Here is a 19049-nt window from a genome sequence, read left to right as displayed (position 1 = left end):
GTTCAGGACGGGTCCCGTATCATGGACGTGTTCAGGGCGGGTCCAGTATCGTGGACGTGTTCAGGGGAGGTCCAGTATCATGGACGTGTTCAGGACGGGTCCCGTATCATGGACGTGTTCAGGGCGGGTCCAGTATCGTGGACGTGTTCAGGGGAGGTCCAGTATCATGGACGTGTTCAGGACGGGTCCCGTATCATGGACGTGTTCAGGGCGGGTCCAGTATCGTGGACGTGTTCAGGGGAGGTCCAGTATCATGGACGTGTTCAGGACGGGTCCCGTATCATGGACGTGTTCAGGGCGGGTCCAGTATCGTGGACGTGTTCAGGGGAGGTCCAGTATCATGGACGTGTTCAGGGCGAGTCCCGTATCATGGACGTGTTCATGACGAGTCCCGTATCATGGACGGGACCCGTGTTCAGGACGGGTCCAGTATCATGGACGTGTTCAGGGGAGGTCCAGTATCATGGACGTGTTCAGGACGGGTCCCGTATCATGGGCGTGTTCAGAGCGGGTCCAGTATCATGGGTGTGTTCAGGGCGGGTCCAGTATCATGGACGTGTTCAGGGGAGGTCCAGTATCATGGACGTGTTCAGGACGGGTCCCGTATCATGGGCGTGTTCAGGGCGGGTCCAGTATCATGGGCGTGTTCAGGGCGGGTCCAGTATCATGGACGTGTTCAGGACGGGTCCCGTATCATGGGCGTGTTCAGGGCGGGTCCAGTATCATGGACGTGTTCAGGGCGGGTCCCGTATCATGGACGTGTTCAGGGGAGGTCCAGTATCATGGACGTGTTCAGGACGGGTCCCGTATCATGGACGTGTTCAGGGCGGGTCCAGTATCATGGACGTGTTCAGGGGAGGTCCAGTATCATGGACGTGTTCAGGGCGGGTCCCGTATCATGGACGTGTTCAGGGCGGGTCCAGTATCATGGACGTGTTCAGGACGGGTCCAGTATCATGGACGTGTTCAGGGCGAGTCCCGTATCATGGACGTGTTCAGGGCGAGTCCAGTATCATGGACGGGACCCGTGTTCAGGACGGGTCCAGTATCGTGGGCGTGTTCAGGACGGGTCCAGTATCATGGACGTGTTCAGGGCGGGTCCAGTATCATGGACGTGTTCAGGGCGAGTCCCGTATCATGGACGTGTTCAGGGCGAGTCCAGTATCATGGACGTGTTCAGGACGGGTCCAGTATCATGGACGTGTTCAGGGCGAGTCCCGTATCATGGACGTGTTCAGGGCGAGTCCAGTATCATGGACGGGACCCGTGTTCAGGACGGGTCCAGTATCATGGACGTGTTCAGGGCGGGTCCAGTATCATGGGCGTGTTCAGGGCGGGTCCAGTATCATGGACGTGTTCAGGGCGGGTCCAGTATCATGGACGGGACCCGTGTTCAGGGCGAGTCCAGTATCATGGACGTGTTCAGGACGGGTCCAGTATCATGGACGTGTTCAGGACGGGTCCCGGCTGAGAGATAAGCATTTACTTTTTTGGCAACTTGCCAAAACGCACAAAAAACTTAAAACGCACGCCACGGCCACGCCCTTTGATGAAATAGCGTGCGGAACACAACGAGATATGTTGAGTCTGTGTAGAACGCACTGACACTGAGTGTGCGTTGATCGGATCAGCGCCCTCGGAGAAGTGCGTTCAAATAGGAAGGCTGAAATCAGCGATTTTGAGTGATTTTGGGCCATTATCGTGAAATTCATCTTGAATTTGTGCTCGAACTCCGTTTACGAAACCACAAAAATTTCAAATCTTTCACCAGACCTGATGGCCGTGGAAAGTTTGGTGAGTTTTTTGGGCACGTTCAGGCCCTCAAAAGTGGCTGCAAAGAGGAGGAACAATAAAGGAGAAAAATAATAATCGCTAGGGTTTCAAGAGGGTCCTCACACGGTTCGTGCTCAGGCCCTAATTAAAACTGCAAGCGGTGATGAAGGGCCCTCGCACCCCTGTGCATGTCGGGGTGTGTTGCGACCGCGGGAGTGCAGCAGCAGCGGAACGTGGCTAAGCAGCAGACCGTGCAGTTCGATTTGTGTAAAAGTCATACTATGGTATGCTGAAATAGGCAGCGTGAGGAAGATCACAGAAAATTTTGACGTAGAGCAGTTCAGGCTGGCACTGCCATGATAGCTATGAAATATGGATCAAATTGAGCATTGTGTAGTACTTATTCCTTGCAGTAGGAGGCGCTATGGTTAAGGCAAGGCAAGTTTATTTATATAGCCCATTTCAACAACAAGGCAATTCAAAGTGCTTCACACAAGACATCAAAAGCATCATGACAGAGGAAAGAAAAGAAACATTAAAATAAAACATTAAAAAAAAAAAATCACTGGAGTTATTGAATCTGAACATATGTTCAAGTAAAAATAATTCAAATGAAATTACTTGAAATAAATAAAGTAAAAATATAAGAAGAGTTAAAAGTTACAGTTGTATATTGTATATTGTATTGAACACACTGACACTGAGTTTTCGTTGAACGGATGAGCGCCCTCGGCCAAGATCCTTCAAATAGGTAGCACAAAATCGTCTTATTTTGAAATTGAAGTGTAAATAGCGGGCTTCCTGTACGTTTAAAAGTATGGTCATAATGTAACTTTTTGTTCGTCTCACCAAGACACGTGTACAAAGTGTTCATGGATGTAGGTTAAGCGCAGTACCCTAACTCACGTTTGGGGGCGCCGTAGAGCCATTTTTTAACGTATGTGCACTGAAACGCTTTCATACGTCAAGTTCGCACGGGGGAAAATTTTGGGGAAATGTTGGTGAGTTTTCACGCACGTTAAAGCTGTCAAAAATGAGCGCGAAGTGGTGGAAGAATAGCAATAATCCTTTCAGTTCCAAGAGGGTCCTACGCACTTGTCAGTGCTTTGGGTACTAATATTAATCACTTGGGTTCCAAGAGGGTTCCAAGAGGGTTCCAAGAGGGTCCTACGCACGGTTCGTTCTTGAGCCCTAATAATCATTAGGGTTTCAAGAGAGTCCTCGCACTGTTTGTGCTCGGGCCCTAATCATAATCATTAGGGTTCCAAGAGGGTCCTTCACCCTTGTCAGTGTTTTGGGCCCTAACTATGCTAACAGAAAAAGGATTCCATCAATGTACAGATCACTTTGTTACTTTTAAACGTTGTTGGCCTGGAAGAACAGCTGTGGGGGGGGCCTTCAAGAAGCAGCTGTGGCTTATTGGTGAGTACATAAACATGTTTCAAAATGCTATATCTGAATAAGTATTAAAGTATATTTTATCAGGTGATCAGGGTTATCCACTGAAGCCATAATGACTCCCTTAGCCAACCGGAGGACTCGACAGGGCCACGGTGGAGCGCGCAATAGTCCGGCTAAAAGGTTGATGGCTGTGCCTGTCCAGCGCAGGTGGTTCACAACCTGGCCATCAGACCAGACGCCCCTCTGCAGGAACCCCCCAGACCAGACGCCCTTCTGCCTGACACAGAATCATAAAGAGATTATAAGTCTGCCCATAAGACGAGCATAAACTGTTCTTTAATGTTCTTTTGAATACTTTTTATAGGATGGTTGGAAATGAAGTCACATTTCATCATTTTAAGATTTATTAACCATTTTATTTGCAGCAGAAGCAATCTGCTTCAGCGACTCATTTATTTTGATATATTATTCAATTGATCTTTGATTTCACATATAGCCCGTGTTGTTTCCTCTTGATTTTGTAGCACGGCTTCGGTCAAAACTCTGAAGGGGGTATGGACAGCCCCAGCTCGTCCCGCTCGCCCCACTCATCCTGAGGAGTTTCTGAGTTGTTAAAGACAAATGTCACATTGAGTTAAATCTCCACAAATTGTTTGAGTGTCATTAAAAATACATTATATTTAACATCACAATACAAGTTTGCAAACACAGTCGGCCTCTCTTACCTTCAGCGTGGATGTTTGATGGTGTAAAGTGTCTCCATGTCCAGCTAACCCACAGAGGGTCCAGTGGGGAAAGTGATGTAGCAGAGATGTCCCTCTTGTGTTCTGTCCTCTGATCCCACAGAAGCTCCTGTCACTTTCTCCCATGCAGCATTTTGTTCTTTTGTTTGTCACTCCCACACTGAGTGACCCGAACAACACGTTTTGCTTTGATTCTACTTCCTTTATATCCCATTTCAGCTTCAGTAAAGTTTCTCTTTTTGCCATTTTCTCAGAAAGGTAAACAAAAGTACGTGTGGTTTTTAAAGGGATGTGTTGTTACCTTATGTGGTTAATTGGAGGCGTTTCTGAATGCAAATGTACCCGAACATGCTCGAGCCTGCTGGTTAAGAACATGTGGGATTTATCAACACTGATTACCTATCAATGTCTGCATGTTTGATAAATACAGATTCTTTTGAACTAAGAAACATTCTAAATTTCATTCGTAAGACAGAATTTATAAATGAGGCCCCTGGTGGGGACCAAAGTATGGAAGGTGTTCTGGTAGCTGGAGAGGTGCCAGGACACTTCCTGAGCACTGCCGAGGTTCCCTTGAGCAAGGCACCGAAATCCCCAACTGCTCTGGTGCTTAGATGTGTCTTTCTCCCTTTTCTTACTTCTTGACAGAAATGTATTGATGATGTGTTTTTACTTTGGAAAGAACCCATAGCGCTCTATGAGAGCTTTTACAGTTTTTACATCTTAAAGTCACACATATTGCTTTGAAGAAATCTGTTTTCTTGACATAAATGTAAGTAGATAAAATGTCCTCTCTTCCTCTCTTCACTCCAAACCTACAGACAGAAATACACTCCTTCATGCGGTACGTTTTAACCATCAGTTAGACTAAAAGAATCTGTGCTGCTCCTGAACAATCCCAGAAAGATTTAAGGGAAGAAGTGATCCAGAACTATTTTTATAATACATTAAAATCAAATTAATAAAGTCGTTTAACATAAATAATAAATCCTTTATATCTAAGTGGATAGAGTCTGAAACCAGAGAGAGAGAGGACAGTGGATAGAGTCTGAAACCAGAGAGAGAGAGAGGACAGTGGATAGAGTCTGAAACCAGAGAGAGAGAGGACAGTGGATAGAGTCAGAAACCAGAGAGAGAGAGAGGACAGTGGATAGAGTCTGAAACCAGAGAGAGAGAGAGGACAGTGGATAGAGTCAGAAACCAGAGAGAGAGAGAGGACAGTGGATAGAGTCTGAAACCAGAGAGAGAGAGGACAGTGGATAGAGTCTGAAACCAGAGAGAGAGAGGACAGTGGATAGAGTCTGAAACCAGAGAGAGAGAGGACAGTGGATAGAGTCTGAAACCAGAGAGAGAGAGGACAGTGGATAGAGTCAGAAACCAGAGAGAGAGAGAGTACAGTGGATAGAGTCTGAAACCAGGGAGAGAGAGGACAGTGGATAGAGTCTGAAACCAGAGAGAGAGAGGACAGAGAGAGAGGACAGTGGATAGAGTCAGAAACCAGGGAGAGAGAGAGGACAGTGGATAGTCTGAAACCAGAGAGAGAGAGGACAGTGGATAGAGTCTGAAACCAGAGAGAGAGAGAGGACAGTGGATAGAGTCTGAAACCAGAGAGAGAGAGAGGACAGTGGATAGAGTCAGAAACCAGGGAGAGAGAGAGGACAGTGGATAGAGTCTGAAACCAGAGAGAGAGAGAGGACAGTGGATAGAGTCAGAAACCAGGGAGAGAGAGGACAGTGGATAGAGTCTGAAACCAGAGAGAGAGAGGACAGTGGATAGAGTCTGAAACCAGAGAGAGAGAGAGGACAGTGGATAGAGTCTGAAACCAGAGAGAGAGAGGACAGTGGATAGAGTCTGAAACCAGGGAGAGAGAGAGGACAGTGGATAGTCTGAAACCAGAGAGAGAGAGGACAGTGGATAGAGTCTGAAACCAGAGAGAGAGAGAGGACAGTGGATAGAGTCTGAAACCAGAGAGAGAGAGGACAGTGGATAGAGTCTGAAACCAGAGAGAGAGAGAGGACAGTGGATAGAGTCAGAAACCAGGGAGAGAGAGAGGACAGTGGATAGTCTGAAACCAGAGAGAGAGAGGACAGTGGATAGAGTCTGAAACCAGAGAGAGAGAGAGGACAGTGGATAGAGTCTGAAACCAGAGAGAGAGAGAGGACAGTGGATAGAGTCAGAAACCAGGGAGAGAGAGAGGACAGTGGATAGAGTCTGAAACCAGAGAGAGAGAGAGGACAGTGGATAGAGTCAGAAACCAGGGAGAGAGAGGACAGTGGATAGAGTCTGAAACCAGAGAGAGAGAGAGAGGACAGTGGATAGAGTCTGAAACCAGAGAGAGAGAGAGGACAGTGGATAGAGTCAGAAACCAGGGAGAGAGAGAGGACAGTGGATAGAGTCTGAAACCAGAGAGAGAGAGAGGACAGTGGATAGAGTCTGAAACCAGAGAGAGAGAGAGGACAGTGGATAGAGTCAGAAACCAGGGAGAGAGAGGACAGTGGATAGAGTCTGAAACCAGAGAGAGAGAGAGAGGACAGTGGATAGAGTCTGAAACCAGAGAGAGAGAGAGGACAGTGGATAGAGTCAGAAACCAGGGAGAGAGAGAGGACAGTGGATAGAGTCAGAAACCAGAGAGAGAGAGAGGACAGTGGATAGAGTCAGAAACCAGGGAGAGAGAGAGGACAGTGGATAGAGTCTGAAACCAGAGAGAGAGAGAGGACAGTGGATAGAGTCAGAAACCAGGGAGAGAGAGAGGACAGTGGATAGAGTCAGAAACCAGAGAGAGAGAGAGGACAGTGGATAGAGTCAGAAACCAGGGAGAGAGAGCGGGGAATGACATGTGGAAAGAGGCCACGGGTGAAAGCGAACCCGGGCCTACCGCTCGAGACGAGAGTCTCAACACATGGGACGCGCACCCTAACCATTGCACCACCAGCGTGCCCCAATGATTCATCTTTAATGACTCTTCTTTAATGATTCATCTTTTATGACTCTTCTTTAATGATTCATCTTTAATGACTCTTCTTTAATGATTCATCTTTAATGACTCTTCTTTAATGATTCATCTTTAATGACTCTCCATAGGCAACAACAAAATTAGAATTCTCATTTGAAAATGTCAGGGTTAGACACAGTTTATGAAGACTGTAGGTTTCTGTTGTCCAATCGGAGCAGGGACCTGCGTCACTAGGCAACAGGACATGAGTTAGGAGTGATGCCCAACTGGAAGTGGGCGGAGCTCAGGTCCAAGAAGTCACCAGGATGAGACTTCACAATCTGCAGGTTCCTCAGACATCCTCTGAACCTGGAGCTGATCGACAGGCAGTTCTGTTTCACCCCCACTGAGAGACAGAGAGGTACAGAGAGACAGACAGGTACAGAGTGTGAGACAGGTATAGAGAGAGACAGGTACACAGAGAGACAGACAGGTCCAGAGAGAGTTAGACAGGTCCAGAGAGAGACAGGTACAGAGAGAGACAGACAGGTACAGAGAGAGACAGGTACAGAGAGTGAGACAGGTACAGAGAGAGACAGACAGGTACAGAGAGAGACAGACAGGTAGGTGAGTTTCAGTAACACCTGTCTTCATGTTTGTGAAATGATCAGAGATCCGTCTCACCTGGATACCCTCCCAGGTAAACCGGGTTGTTGGTCTCAGCAGAGGTGGATTGTGGGTATGGGTTGGCGGTCGTGTAGCTCCGCCCATCGACACTCAGACTCAGGGTGTGTTTGGTTTTTCTGGCCTGCAGGCGGTGCCAGCGTCCATCACACAACAGGTGACCAATGGAACGTACGAGCACTCGCCCCGCCCCATTATTTACGTTAAACACCATCTGAAGAAACAAACATAAACAAACATAAACAAACGTTTAAAGAGTTTCATCTATACATGAAGAATAATGTTTACATCTGTTTTACAAACATAAACAATGACTCACCTGTCCGTTGATCATCTCCAGTCCAATGGCGTCGACTTTGGCGCTACTGATTCCCAGAAAGACTCCTTCTGATTGGCTCGTTCGAAACTCAAGATTCACAGAGAGATCTGAGCCGACCTTAAAGCCATCACGCACTGACACACACACACACACACACACACACACACACACACACACACACAGAGTTTAATCATTTGATCAGGTGATTACACATAGAAGATTTATTTTGTGTTTTTATGTTCGACTCACTGAGGGCGGCATATCCGCTGCCATTAAAGTAACTTCCTGTCTGGTCATGGGTAAAACAGGAAGTGACATCATGCTGAGAGTGCGGTTTGGACAGATCCAATATGGCTCCATTTAAAGTGAAGGAACGCACGCAACCTGGAAAACTGCTGCTCACCTGAGAGACAAAGATGAGGGCAGAAAAGGACACAGTCTTAAACAGGAAGTAAACAACAAAGGGGATTGGTGGGTCATAAAGGTCATACATTGATCCTCCTCGACGTGTGTGTGTGAGGGAGTCCACCCAGGTAAAGTCGCTCGTCCACGTCCAACTGGTTTCCTTTAACTGACACTGAGTCTGGATTCGAATCGCCCACAGAGACAGACAGAGACCGCCGGCCCAGTTCAGCATTCACCTGAGGATCAACAATTCACCTGTTATATCACCTGAGGATCAACAATTCACCTGTTATATCACCTGAGGATCAACAATTCACCTGTTATATCACCTGAGGATCAACAATTCACCTATCATGTGTGTGTGTGTGTGTGTGTGTGTGTGTGTGTGTGTGTGTGTGCGTGTGCGTGTGTGCGTGCGTGCGTGTGTGCGCGTGCGCGTGCGTGCGTGTGTGTGCGTGTGCGTGTGCGCGTGTGTGCGTGTGCGTGTGTGCGTGTGCGTGTGTGTGTGTGTGTGTGTGCGTGTGTGTGTGTGTGTGTGTTTGTGGGAAATGATAAAACTCACAGTGTGCCACTCTCCATCGTTTATTGAGACGGACGAGGTGATGGAGGCGGGGCCTTTCCCCAGGTCAGCTGACATGATAAGCCGGCCCCCTGTCAGTCTGAGGATGATGAAATCATTCTGTTTGGCGTCAGAAAGGAGGAAGATCAGCCCCTCCAAGACTCGGGTTCGAACCGACAACCTCACTGACAGACTAATAACCAACAAACACACACACACACACACACACACACACACACACACACACACACACACAGTCAGTACAATTACACGTTATCTCTGTAAAGCCCCGCCCACATTTACCACAGCCCTCTAACATAAATTGCTGCAACATGGAAACTCACCTCCGTCTGACTCTGCTGGGGTTAATGATGAAGGTCATGTGACTGTGTTTAGAAAAACCAAATTGTGCCCCTGATGGTAGAAAGGTAGGCTCCGCCTCTGTTGCACACTGTTAACCACAGACCAATCAGAAATAATCAGACTCATGTTAGTATTTATTCAAACATATTTTGATAGATTTTTCTTTTTAAAGAAACAATCAAATCAGATCAACACCTTCAGTGATGAGCTACTGTTAAAGCATCACTGAACCCCTTTGGGTGTTTACATCAACGTGGTGGAGCGTTGAGTCTATAAATGGTTTCCATGATCGCTCATATTCATTAGATGAGCCAAACTTTGTTAACCTCTGTTTTTCAAGCTTTAGTTGCTGCTTCACATCCCTCTGGAAATACTCCTTGTTACAGCCCTGAATAGTTCAATCAATTCATTGGAATGGAAATGTGAATTCTGCTTTTGACAAGTTTAGTTTGTAACGAGATATCTGGCCACACTCTGTCAGGACAGACATGATGGAATCATCTGCATATAATGACACTTTGTTTTCCACTCCCTCTCTGCATATGGGTTAGGGTTAAAGGCAGCACCCTTTCCTTGTTCCTTGTTTTAAACATGTCTGGCGTGAGCAGAGTGTATGGGGAGGAGGAGGAACAGATGATTCATAAGTGTATTTTACATTTTTTAATATGATAAAGAAATGTATATCAATGATTAGTGATCATTACCAACAGCTGACAGATCACTCAATAACCTGTTCCAACATATTAATGATGTTAACAGAAATCTCATCAAATTTATGATTTACGGATCGATTACCGTAAGCACTCCAGGTGTGAAGGCACTCAGGTGTGTGGGCGGCGTTGAAGGCAGGTGGGCGGGATCAGAGGTTGGTTGTACATCGGTGTCATCAGGAAGAACTGCCCCCCTGACTCTGTACTCCAACAGACAGCTGTCAAGCTCCGCCCCTTCATACCTCACAGCCTCTGACAGGTCAACGAGTCTAAGGGAAAGCCAATTAAAACAGTTACTGTGTGTGTGTGTGTTTGTTTGTTTGATTGTTTGTTTGATTGTTTGTTTGTGACTTACAAGCCGCCCACCACGAAGTGTTGAATGCAGCCTCTGAACCACCTGGACAACTCCTGTAATCTGATTGGCAGACGAGACTCCTCCTCTAATGGAATCCCACCAATGAAAAAGGAGGCTGGAGACAGACGTGAGAATCCGCCCGGCAACAGGGAGACGGTCTTAATGTGTTCTTCATCCACCTGCAGGGACAGAGATCTGATAGACAGACAACATCACAACATCAGTTTTTCACTGAAAAAGTGGGACACGTTAGCCAGGTGAGCCAGTTAAGACAGGTAAGACAGTTTAGACAGATGAGACAGGTGAGACAGGTGAGACAGTTTAGACAGATGAGACAGTTTAGACAGATGAGACAGATGAGACAGGTGAGACAGTTTAGACAGATGAGACAGGTGAGACAGATGAGACAGTTTAGACAGGTGAGACAGTTTAGACAGGTGAGACAGTTTAGACAGATGAGACAGTTTAGACAGGTGAGACAGTTTAGACAGATGAGACAGTTTAGACAGGTGAGACAGTTTAGACAGATGAGACAGTTTAGACAGGTGAGACAGTTTTGACATATGAGACAGTTTAGACATATGAGACAGTTTAGACAGGTGAGACAGTTTAGACAGATGAGACAAATAAAACAGGTGAGACAGGTGAGACCTACTTTCTGTTGATGGTGATAATCACAGAGTGTTTCTTTCCGTCGCTGAATGATGTTCCATCTGGTTTAAAAACTGTCACGCTCCTACTCTCCACGCCCACCTCCCCAAGCTCCGCCTCCAAACGGCCAGAGACCAGGTGGACGGACAGGAAGTGCTACACACACACAGAAACACACACAGGAACACACATGTACACACCATGATAATATTTTTCTTACAGTAAACATGTATATAAACAGGTTGTTGTTGTTGTTTGTTTAAGATGAACAGATTGTTGTTGTAGTTTGTTTATGATAAACAGATTGTTGTTGTTTGTTCATGATAAACAGATTGTTGTTGTTTGTTTGTGATAAACAGATGTTTGTTTATGATAAACAGAATTGTTGTTGTTGTTTGATTATGATAAACAGATTGTTGTTGTTTTTTATGATAAACAGATTGTTGTTGTTTGATTATGATAAACAGATTGTTGTTGTTTTTTATGATAAACAGATTGTTGTTGTTTGTGTATGATAAATAGATTGTTGTTGTTTGTTAATGATAAACAGATTGTTGTTTTTTTTATGATAAGCAGATTGTTGTTATTGGGTTAGGGGTTAGGGTTGTTTGTTGTTTGTTTATGATAAACAGATTGTTATTGTTGTTTTTTTATGTTAAACAGATTGTTGTTGTTTGATTATTATAAACAGATTGTTGTTGTTGTTTGTTTATGATAAATAGATTGTTGTTGTTGTTTGTTTATGATAAACAGATTGTTGTTGTTTGATTATGATAAACAGACTGTTGTTGTTTTTTTATGATAAACAGATTGTTGTTGTTTGTGTATGATAAACAGATTGTTGTTGTTTGTTAATGATAAACAGATTGTTGTTGTTTTTTATGATAAGCAGATTGTTGTTGTTGGATTCTGATAAACAGATTGTTGTTGTTTGTTTATGTTAAACAGATTGTTGTTGTTGTTTGAATATGATAAACAGATTGTTGTTGTTTGATTATGATAAACAGATTTTTGTTGTTTGTTTATGATAAACAGATTGTTGTTTTCTGTTTATCATAAATAGATTGTTGTTGTTTGATTATTATGAACAGATTGTTGTTGTTGTTTGTTTATGATAAATAGATTGTTGTTGTTTGATTATTATAAACAGATTGTTGTTGCTGTTTGATTATGATAAACAGATTGTTGTTGTTGTTTGTTTATGATAAGCAGATTGTTGTTGTTTGTCTGTTGACATCAATGAATTGACACAGCTGAGAACAGGACGCTGATGAGGGTCAAAGGAGGAAATAGCTGAGCTTCATCTGTCTCACCTGTTTGTGTGTGGCACTTAGGGCTGCCAGCAGGACTCCTGATTGGTTGTTGGATGAAAAGGAGAAGAGAAGCTCCGCTTCCTGACCAAGTGATCGATTAGCAATCTGAACGAAGCCGCTGGCCAGCAGAGAAACACTCCTCACCGCCTGAAACACGTGATGGTTACTCCTCATAACAGAGATCAGTACGCTCTGATTATTGGTCTATTATGTTGTGTTACGTAGTGTGCACTTGTACTGTGTGTATGTTGTGTTACGTAGTGTGCACTTGTACTGTGTGTAAGTTGTGTTACGTAGTGTGTACTTGTACTGTGTGTATGTTGTGTTATGTTGTGTGTACTTGTACTGTGTGTATGTTGTGTTACGTAGTGTGCACTGGTACTGTGTGTAAGTTGTGTTACGTAGTGTGTACTTGTACTGTGTGTATGTTGTGTTACGTAGTGTGCACTTGTACTGTGTGTATGTTGTGTTATGTTGTGTGTACTTGTACTGTGTGTATGTTTTGTTACGTAGTGTGTACTTGTACTGTGTGTATGTTGTGTTACATAGTGTGTACTTGTACTGTGTGTATGTTGTGTTATGTTGTGTGTACTTGTACTGTGTGTATGTTGTGTTACGTAGTGTGCACTGGTACTGTGTGTAAGTTGTGTTACGTAGTGTGTACTTGTACTGTGTGTATGTTGTGTTACGTAGTGTGCACTTGTACTGTGTGTATGTTGTGTTATGTTGTGTGTACTTGTACTGTGTGTATGTTTTGTTAAGTAGTGTGTACTTGTACTGTGTGTATGTTGTGTTACATAGTGTGTACTTGTACTGTGTGTATGTTTTGTTACGTAGTGTGTACTTGTACTGTGTGTATGTTGTGTTACGTAGTGTGTACTTGTACTGTGTGTATGTTGTGTTATGTAGTGTGTACTTGTACTGTGTGTATGTTGTGTTATGTAGTGTGTACTTGTACTGTGTGTAAGTTGTGTTATGTTGTGTGTACTTGTACTCTTTGTATGTTGTGTTACGTAGTGTGTACTTGTACTGTGTGTAAGTTGTGTTATGTTGTGTGTACTTGTACTGTGTGTATGTTTTGTTATGTAGTGTGTACTTGTACTGTGTGTATGTTGTGTTACGTAGTGTGTACTTGTACTGTGTGTAAGTTGTGTTACGTAGTGTGTACTTGTACTGTGTGTAAGTTGTGTTATGTTGTGTGTACTTGTACTGTGTGTATGTTTTGTTATGTAGTGTGTACTTGTACTGTGTGTATGTTGTGTTATGTAGTGTGTACTTGTACTGTGTGTATGTTGTGTTACGTAGTGTGTACTTGTACTGTGTGTAAGTTGTGTTATGTTGTGTGTACTTGTACTGTGTGTATGTTTTGTTATGTAGTGTGTACTTGTGCCAGTGTGTATGTTGTGTTACGTAGTGTGTACTTGTACTGTGTGTATGTTGTTACATAGTGTGTACTTGTACTGTGTGTAAGTTGTGTTATGTTGTGTTATGTAGTGTGTACTCGTACTGTGTGTATGTTTTGTTATGTAGTGTGTACTTGTACTGTGTGTATGTTGTGTTACGTAGTGTGTACTTGTACTGTGTGTATGTTGTGTTTATATGTTGTGTAGTACCTCGAGTACACAGCCCTTCCTCACGCCATAGGCGTCTCTCAGTAGGTCAAAGTTGGAGCGAGCAATCTCTACGTTCTTGATACAGCCCACATAAGACCTAGACACCACCTGTCGCCTAGCAACCAAATATACAGAAATAGTTAGTCACATGACCTGTGACATCACCACACTTACCAGCTGACACAACAGACTCACCTGATTGGTCTGGAGGCAGGAAGTCCTCCTATGTAGATGGGGTCCAGATCGGACCTGTTCAGGTCAGACGCGGTTCCAGGAGACTCCGCCTCCAAAACCTCCTTCTCTGAAGATTGGTCAGCTGCCATGATTGAAAGGTAACCTGCAAACACATCAGCAACTTCAGCTACAGTACTCATGCTACTTCAATATACTGAACACATTAACAGTTAAAGTACTACAATATACAGTATATACTTATTAACAGTACTACAATATACAGTATACTCATTAACAGTATTACAATATACAGTATATACTCATTAACAGTACTACAATATACAGTATACTCATTAATAGTACTACAATATACAGTATATACTCATTAACAGTACTACTATATACAGTATACTCATTAAAAGTACTACAATATACAGTATATACTCATTAACAGTACTACAATATACAGTATATATTCATTAACAGTACTACAATATACAGTATACTCATTAAAAGTACTACAATATACAGTATATACTCATTAATAGTACTACAATATACAGTATATATTTATTAACAGTTTAAGTACTACAATATTTAGTATCTATCATTTTTTCGATAATATATATATTATATGTACTACTGAGTTGTAGTACTGTCTGTAGCACAGTAGTATTCATTGTTGTAGTACAACAGTTGTAGTCTGACTGTAGAACGAAAGTTTTAAGTCTGACTCTATACTATAGCTGTATTTAGTCTGACTGTAGTATAGCCATATTTAGTCTGACTGTAGTACAGCAGTTGTAGTCTGACCGTAGCATAGCCATAATTTGTCTGACTGTAGAACAAAATTTTTAAGTCTGACTCTAGTAGAGCCGTATTTATTCTGACTGTAGTAGAGTTGTATTTAGTCTGACTGTAGTATAGCCGTATTTAGTCTGACTGTAGTATAGCCGTATTTAGTCTGACTTTAGTATAGCCATATTTAGTCTGACTGTAGAACAACAGTTTTTAGTCTGACTATAGTATAGCCGTATTTAGTCTGGCTCTAGTATAGCCATATTTAGTCTGACTGTAGTAGAGTTGTATTTACACTGACTGTAGTATAGCCATATTTAGTCTGACTGTAGTAAAGCCATATTTAGTCTGGCTGTAGTATAGCCGTATTTAGTCTGACTGGAGAACAACAGTTTTTAGTCTGACTGTAGTAAAGCCATATTTAGTCTGACTGTAGTATAGCCGTATTTAGTCTGACTGTAGAACAACAGTTTTTAGTCTGACTGTAGTAAAGCCATATTTAGTCTGGCTGTAGTATAGCCGTATTTAGTCTGACTGGAGAACAACAGTTTTTAGTCTGACTGTAGTAAAGCCATATTTAGTCTGGCTGTAATATAGCCGTATTTAGTCTGACTGTAGAACAACAGTTTTTAGTCTGACTGTAGTAAAGCCATATTTGGTCTGACTCTAGTATAGCCGTATTTAGTCTGACTGTAGTAAAGCCATATTTGGTCTGACTGTAGTATAGCCGTATTTAGTCTGACTTTAGTATAGCCATATTTAGTCTGACTGTAGAACAACAGTTTTTAATCTGACTATAGTATAGCCGTATTTAGTCTGGCTCTAGTATAGCCATATTTAGTCTGACTGTAGTATAGCCATATTTAGTCTGACTGTAGAACAACAGTTTTTAGTCTGACTGTAGTAAAGCCATATTTAGTCTGACTGTAGAACAACAGTTTTTAGTCTGACTGTAGTAAAGCCATATTTGGTCTGACTGTAGTATAGCCGTATTTAGTCTGACTGTAGAACAACAGTTTTTAGTCTGACTGTAGTAAAGCCATATTTGGTCTGACTGTAGAACAACAGTTTTTAGTCTGACTGCAGTAAAGCCATATTTAGTCTGACTGTAGTATAGCCATATTTAGTCTGACTCTAGTATAGCCATATTTAGTCTGACTGTAGTATAGCCATATTTAGTCTGACTGTAGTATAGCCATATTTAGTCCGACTCTAGTATAGCCATAATTAGTCCGACTCTAGTATAGCCATATTTAGTCTGACTGTAGAACAACAGTTTTTAGTCTGAATGTAGTAAAGCCATATTTGGTCTGACTGTAGTATAGCCGTATTTAGTCTGACTGTAGAACAACAGTTTTTAGTCTGACTGTAGTATAGCCGTATTTAGTCTGACTGTAGAACAACAGTTTTTAGTCTGACTGTAGTATAGCCGTATTTAGTCTGACTGTAGAACAACAGTTTTTAGTCTGACTGCAGTAAAGCCATATTTAGTCTGACTGTAGTATAGCCATATTTAGTCTGACTCTAGTATAGCCATATTTAGTCTGACTGTAGTATAGCCATATTTAGTCTGACTGTAGTATAGCCATATTTAGTCCGACTCTAGTATAGCCATAATTAGTCCGACTCTAGTATAGCCATATTTAGTCTGACTGTAGAACAACAGTTTTTAGTCTGACTGCAGTAAAGCCATATTTAGTCTGACTGTACTAGAGCCGTATTTAGTCTGACTGTAGTAGAGCCGTATTTAGTCCGACTCTAGTATAGCCATATTTAGTCTGACTGTAGTATAGCCGTATTTAGTCCGACTCTAGTATAGCCATATTTAGTCTGACTGTAGTATAGCCATATTTAGTCTGACTGTAGTATAGCCATATTTAGTCTGACTGTAGTATAGCCGTATTTAGTCTGACTGTAGTATAGCCATATTTAGTCTGACTGTAGTATAGCCATATTTAGTCTGACTGTAGTATAGCCATATTTAGTCTGACTGTAGTATAGCCATATTTAGTCTGACTGTAGTATAGCCGTATTTAGTCCGACTCTAGTATAGCCATATTTAGTCTGACTGTAGTATAGCCGTATTTAGTCTGACTCTAGTATAGCCATATTTAGTCTGACTGTAGTATAGCCGTATTTAGTCCGACTCTAGTATAGCCATAATTAGTCCGACTCTAGTATAGCCATATTTAGTCTGACTGTAGAACAACAGTTTTTAGTCTGACTGTAGAACAACAGTTTTTAGCTTTCGTACTGTGGTACCTTTGCGTTTGCTCCTCTGCAGTGTGATCTTGTACCACACTCCGGTGTTGTACTTCCGGTTGGAGGTCAGGATCAGAGCACCGGAACCAAGGTCAAAGGTCAGATGGACACGGCCCCCCAACAGCTCCAACGACAGGAAGTCCCTCTGCAGGATATATGTTTCCTTCAAAATAACAACCTCAAATAAAAATGTGTGTGTGTACGTTTGTGTGTGAGTGTGTGTCGTACCGTGTTGTTGGAAGACAGGTAGAGCAGTAATCCGCCCGGTGACAGAGTTTTAAAAAGCAGAACAATGGAGGTGGAAGTAGCTCGCAGAGATTTCTGAACCAATGAAAATCCAGAACCATCGAAGTGGAATGATGTCTCTTCCACCTGAGGACTGAGGTAGACAGGTGAGAGAGAGAAAAAGAGAGGAGAGGTTTATCTGTGTGTGAAGCTCAACTATAAAACATGCAGGTGGGCTGATTTGATAACCTCACCTGTGAACACCTGCCATACCTGCTGAAACAGCCTCCACAGCCTCCCTCCCTGCTGACGTAGTTCCACAGACCGACGTTCCTCTCATTCAAAAATGCTTCACCTACACATCCCTGAAAGGTGGAGGACCTCAGGAGGGTGGGGCTCTGACATCACACAGTATAGTTAGACTTTTCTTGAATGAAGGGCGTGTGTGTATATGTGTTTTTGTGTGTGTGAATGTTACCTGTGTTTGTGTTCCCCTCCCTCCGACGTGGATCACTGAGTTTTTGTTCACGTCTAAAAGTCGGGAATGTCCCGGTGAGGTTGCTGTTACTGCCAGCAACGGAGCAGCCTCCGACTCCAGCTGGTGAACTGATAGAGATCCGCGTGCCCCAAACCTACAAACATGATGACATCATGACATTGTGACAGGGTCAGTCTTTTAAACCGCGTGTTTTAAAGACAGTAATCGACCTTGGGGGGAAACTGATTTAAGACTTTTTAGATATACAGCTGTGTTTTACTGGTTATTTTATAATAAATATTTTAATCACCCCTGATTTTAGAGCCTGTGAGACCTTAGAAATCTGGAGTCCTAGGGCTCCTTTAAACCTGGGTGGCGTCTTTTATTGTTTTTACAAAATGGTTTGTTCTTTTAAAAATCCTCAAATCGTTTTGGCTATTGCTACATTTCGCCCAGCCACAATATGATCACATGATAATATGATCACATGATAATATGATCACATGATAATATGATCATATGAGTGATATCATCAAGACAGAATAGTGTTGTTACCTGGTCACATTGATTCTGGTCCATCTGTTGTTGCTGATGTCGAGTGCAGGAAACTCGAGTCTGGTGCTACCTGAACCCAGATCCCAGAGCAGTGACACCTTCCCATCATGCATCTCTACAGCCAGGAAGTCCACCTGCACGCACAACAAAGAACAGCCCAGTAAAAGACTCACCTGAGACAGGACGGGTCAACTGAAGAGAGAGAGATAATCCAGGTGCCTTTTAATGAGGCTGGATCTCTTTTAACCTGGCTACATCAGCAGGGTCACAGCACACCTGTGTGTGTGTGTGTGTGTGTGTGTGTGTGTGTGTGTGTGTGTGTGTGTGTGTGTGTCTTACCGTGGAGTTGCTGCCCAGGTAGAACAGCAGGTTGTTGGGGCTGTTGGTCTTCAGTGTCAGACTCAGTGTGTTGAAGTTACTCGACTGAATCTGAGGTCTGTACGATCGGACGCAGTCTCTGTCTGCCTGAACCGCCACCTTGATCTGATGACATCATCATAAAGAATAAATTATACTTCTTTACTTTCAATGGAATCATTTACACTCTGCACGAAGAATCTACTAATAATACAAGATGTACTCATTTACTGATGTGTGTATGTGTGTGTGTGTGTGTGGGTGTATGTGTGTGTGTGGGTGTATGTGTGTGTGTGTGTGTGTGTGTGTGTCTGTGTGTGTGTCTGTGTGTGTGTGTGTGTGTGTCTGTGTGTGTGTGTGTGTGTGTGTGGGTGTGTGT

At 43.1% G+C, this 19049-nt stretch overlaps 1 protein-coding gene across 1 annotated transcript in view; it reads right to left on the bottom strand.

Moving 5' to 3' along the window:
• Positions 1-6961: 6961 nt before the first annotated feature.
• lama1 (laminin, alpha 1) overlaps positions 6962-19049 on the bottom strand; it is a 40927-nt gene continuing 28839 nt past the window's right edge. Inside the window, exons 46-64 of the mRNA XM_065949069.1 lie at positions 18653-18796; positions 18314-18447; positions 17759-17912; positions 17554-17678; positions 17284-17434; positions 17056-17200; positions 14017-14158; positions 13822-13936; positions 12209-12355; positions 10900-11051; positions 10245-10439; positions 9975-10158; positions 9161-9267; positions 8820-9009; positions 8344-8493; positions 8102-8255; positions 7853-7986; positions 7534-7747; positions 6962-7255 (exon numbers count right to left, since the gene is read on the bottom strand). Of these exons, the coding sequence (XP_065805141.1) occupies positions 7101-7255; positions 7534-7747; positions 7853-7986; positions 8102-8255; positions 8344-8493; positions 8820-9009; positions 9161-9267; positions 9975-10158; positions 10245-10439; positions 10900-11051; positions 12209-12355; positions 13822-13936; positions 14017-14158; positions 17056-17200; positions 17284-17434; positions 17554-17678; positions 17759-17912; positions 18314-18447; positions 18653-18796 (2892 nt within the window). The 3' untranslated portion in view covers positions 6962-7100. The remainder of the gene's footprint in view (positions 7256-7533; positions 7748-7852; positions 7987-8101; positions 8256-8343; positions 8494-8819; positions 9010-9160; positions 9268-9974; positions 10159-10244; positions 10440-10899; positions 11052-12208; positions 12356-13821; positions 13937-14016; positions 14159-17055; positions 17201-17283; positions 17435-17553; positions 17679-17758; positions 17913-18313; positions 18448-18652; positions 18797-19049) is intronic.

This window comes from Labrus bergylta, chromosome 20, assembly GCF_963930695.1.
Source record: "Labrus bergylta chromosome 20, fLabBer1.1, whole genome shotgun sequence".
NCBI classification, from domain to species: domain Eukaryota; kingdom Metazoa; phylum Chordata; class Actinopteri; order Labriformes; family Labridae; genus Labrus; species Labrus bergylta.
The sequence above is the reverse complement of the archived record's forward strand: the minus strand, read 5'-3'. Positions and strand labels throughout refer to the sequence as shown.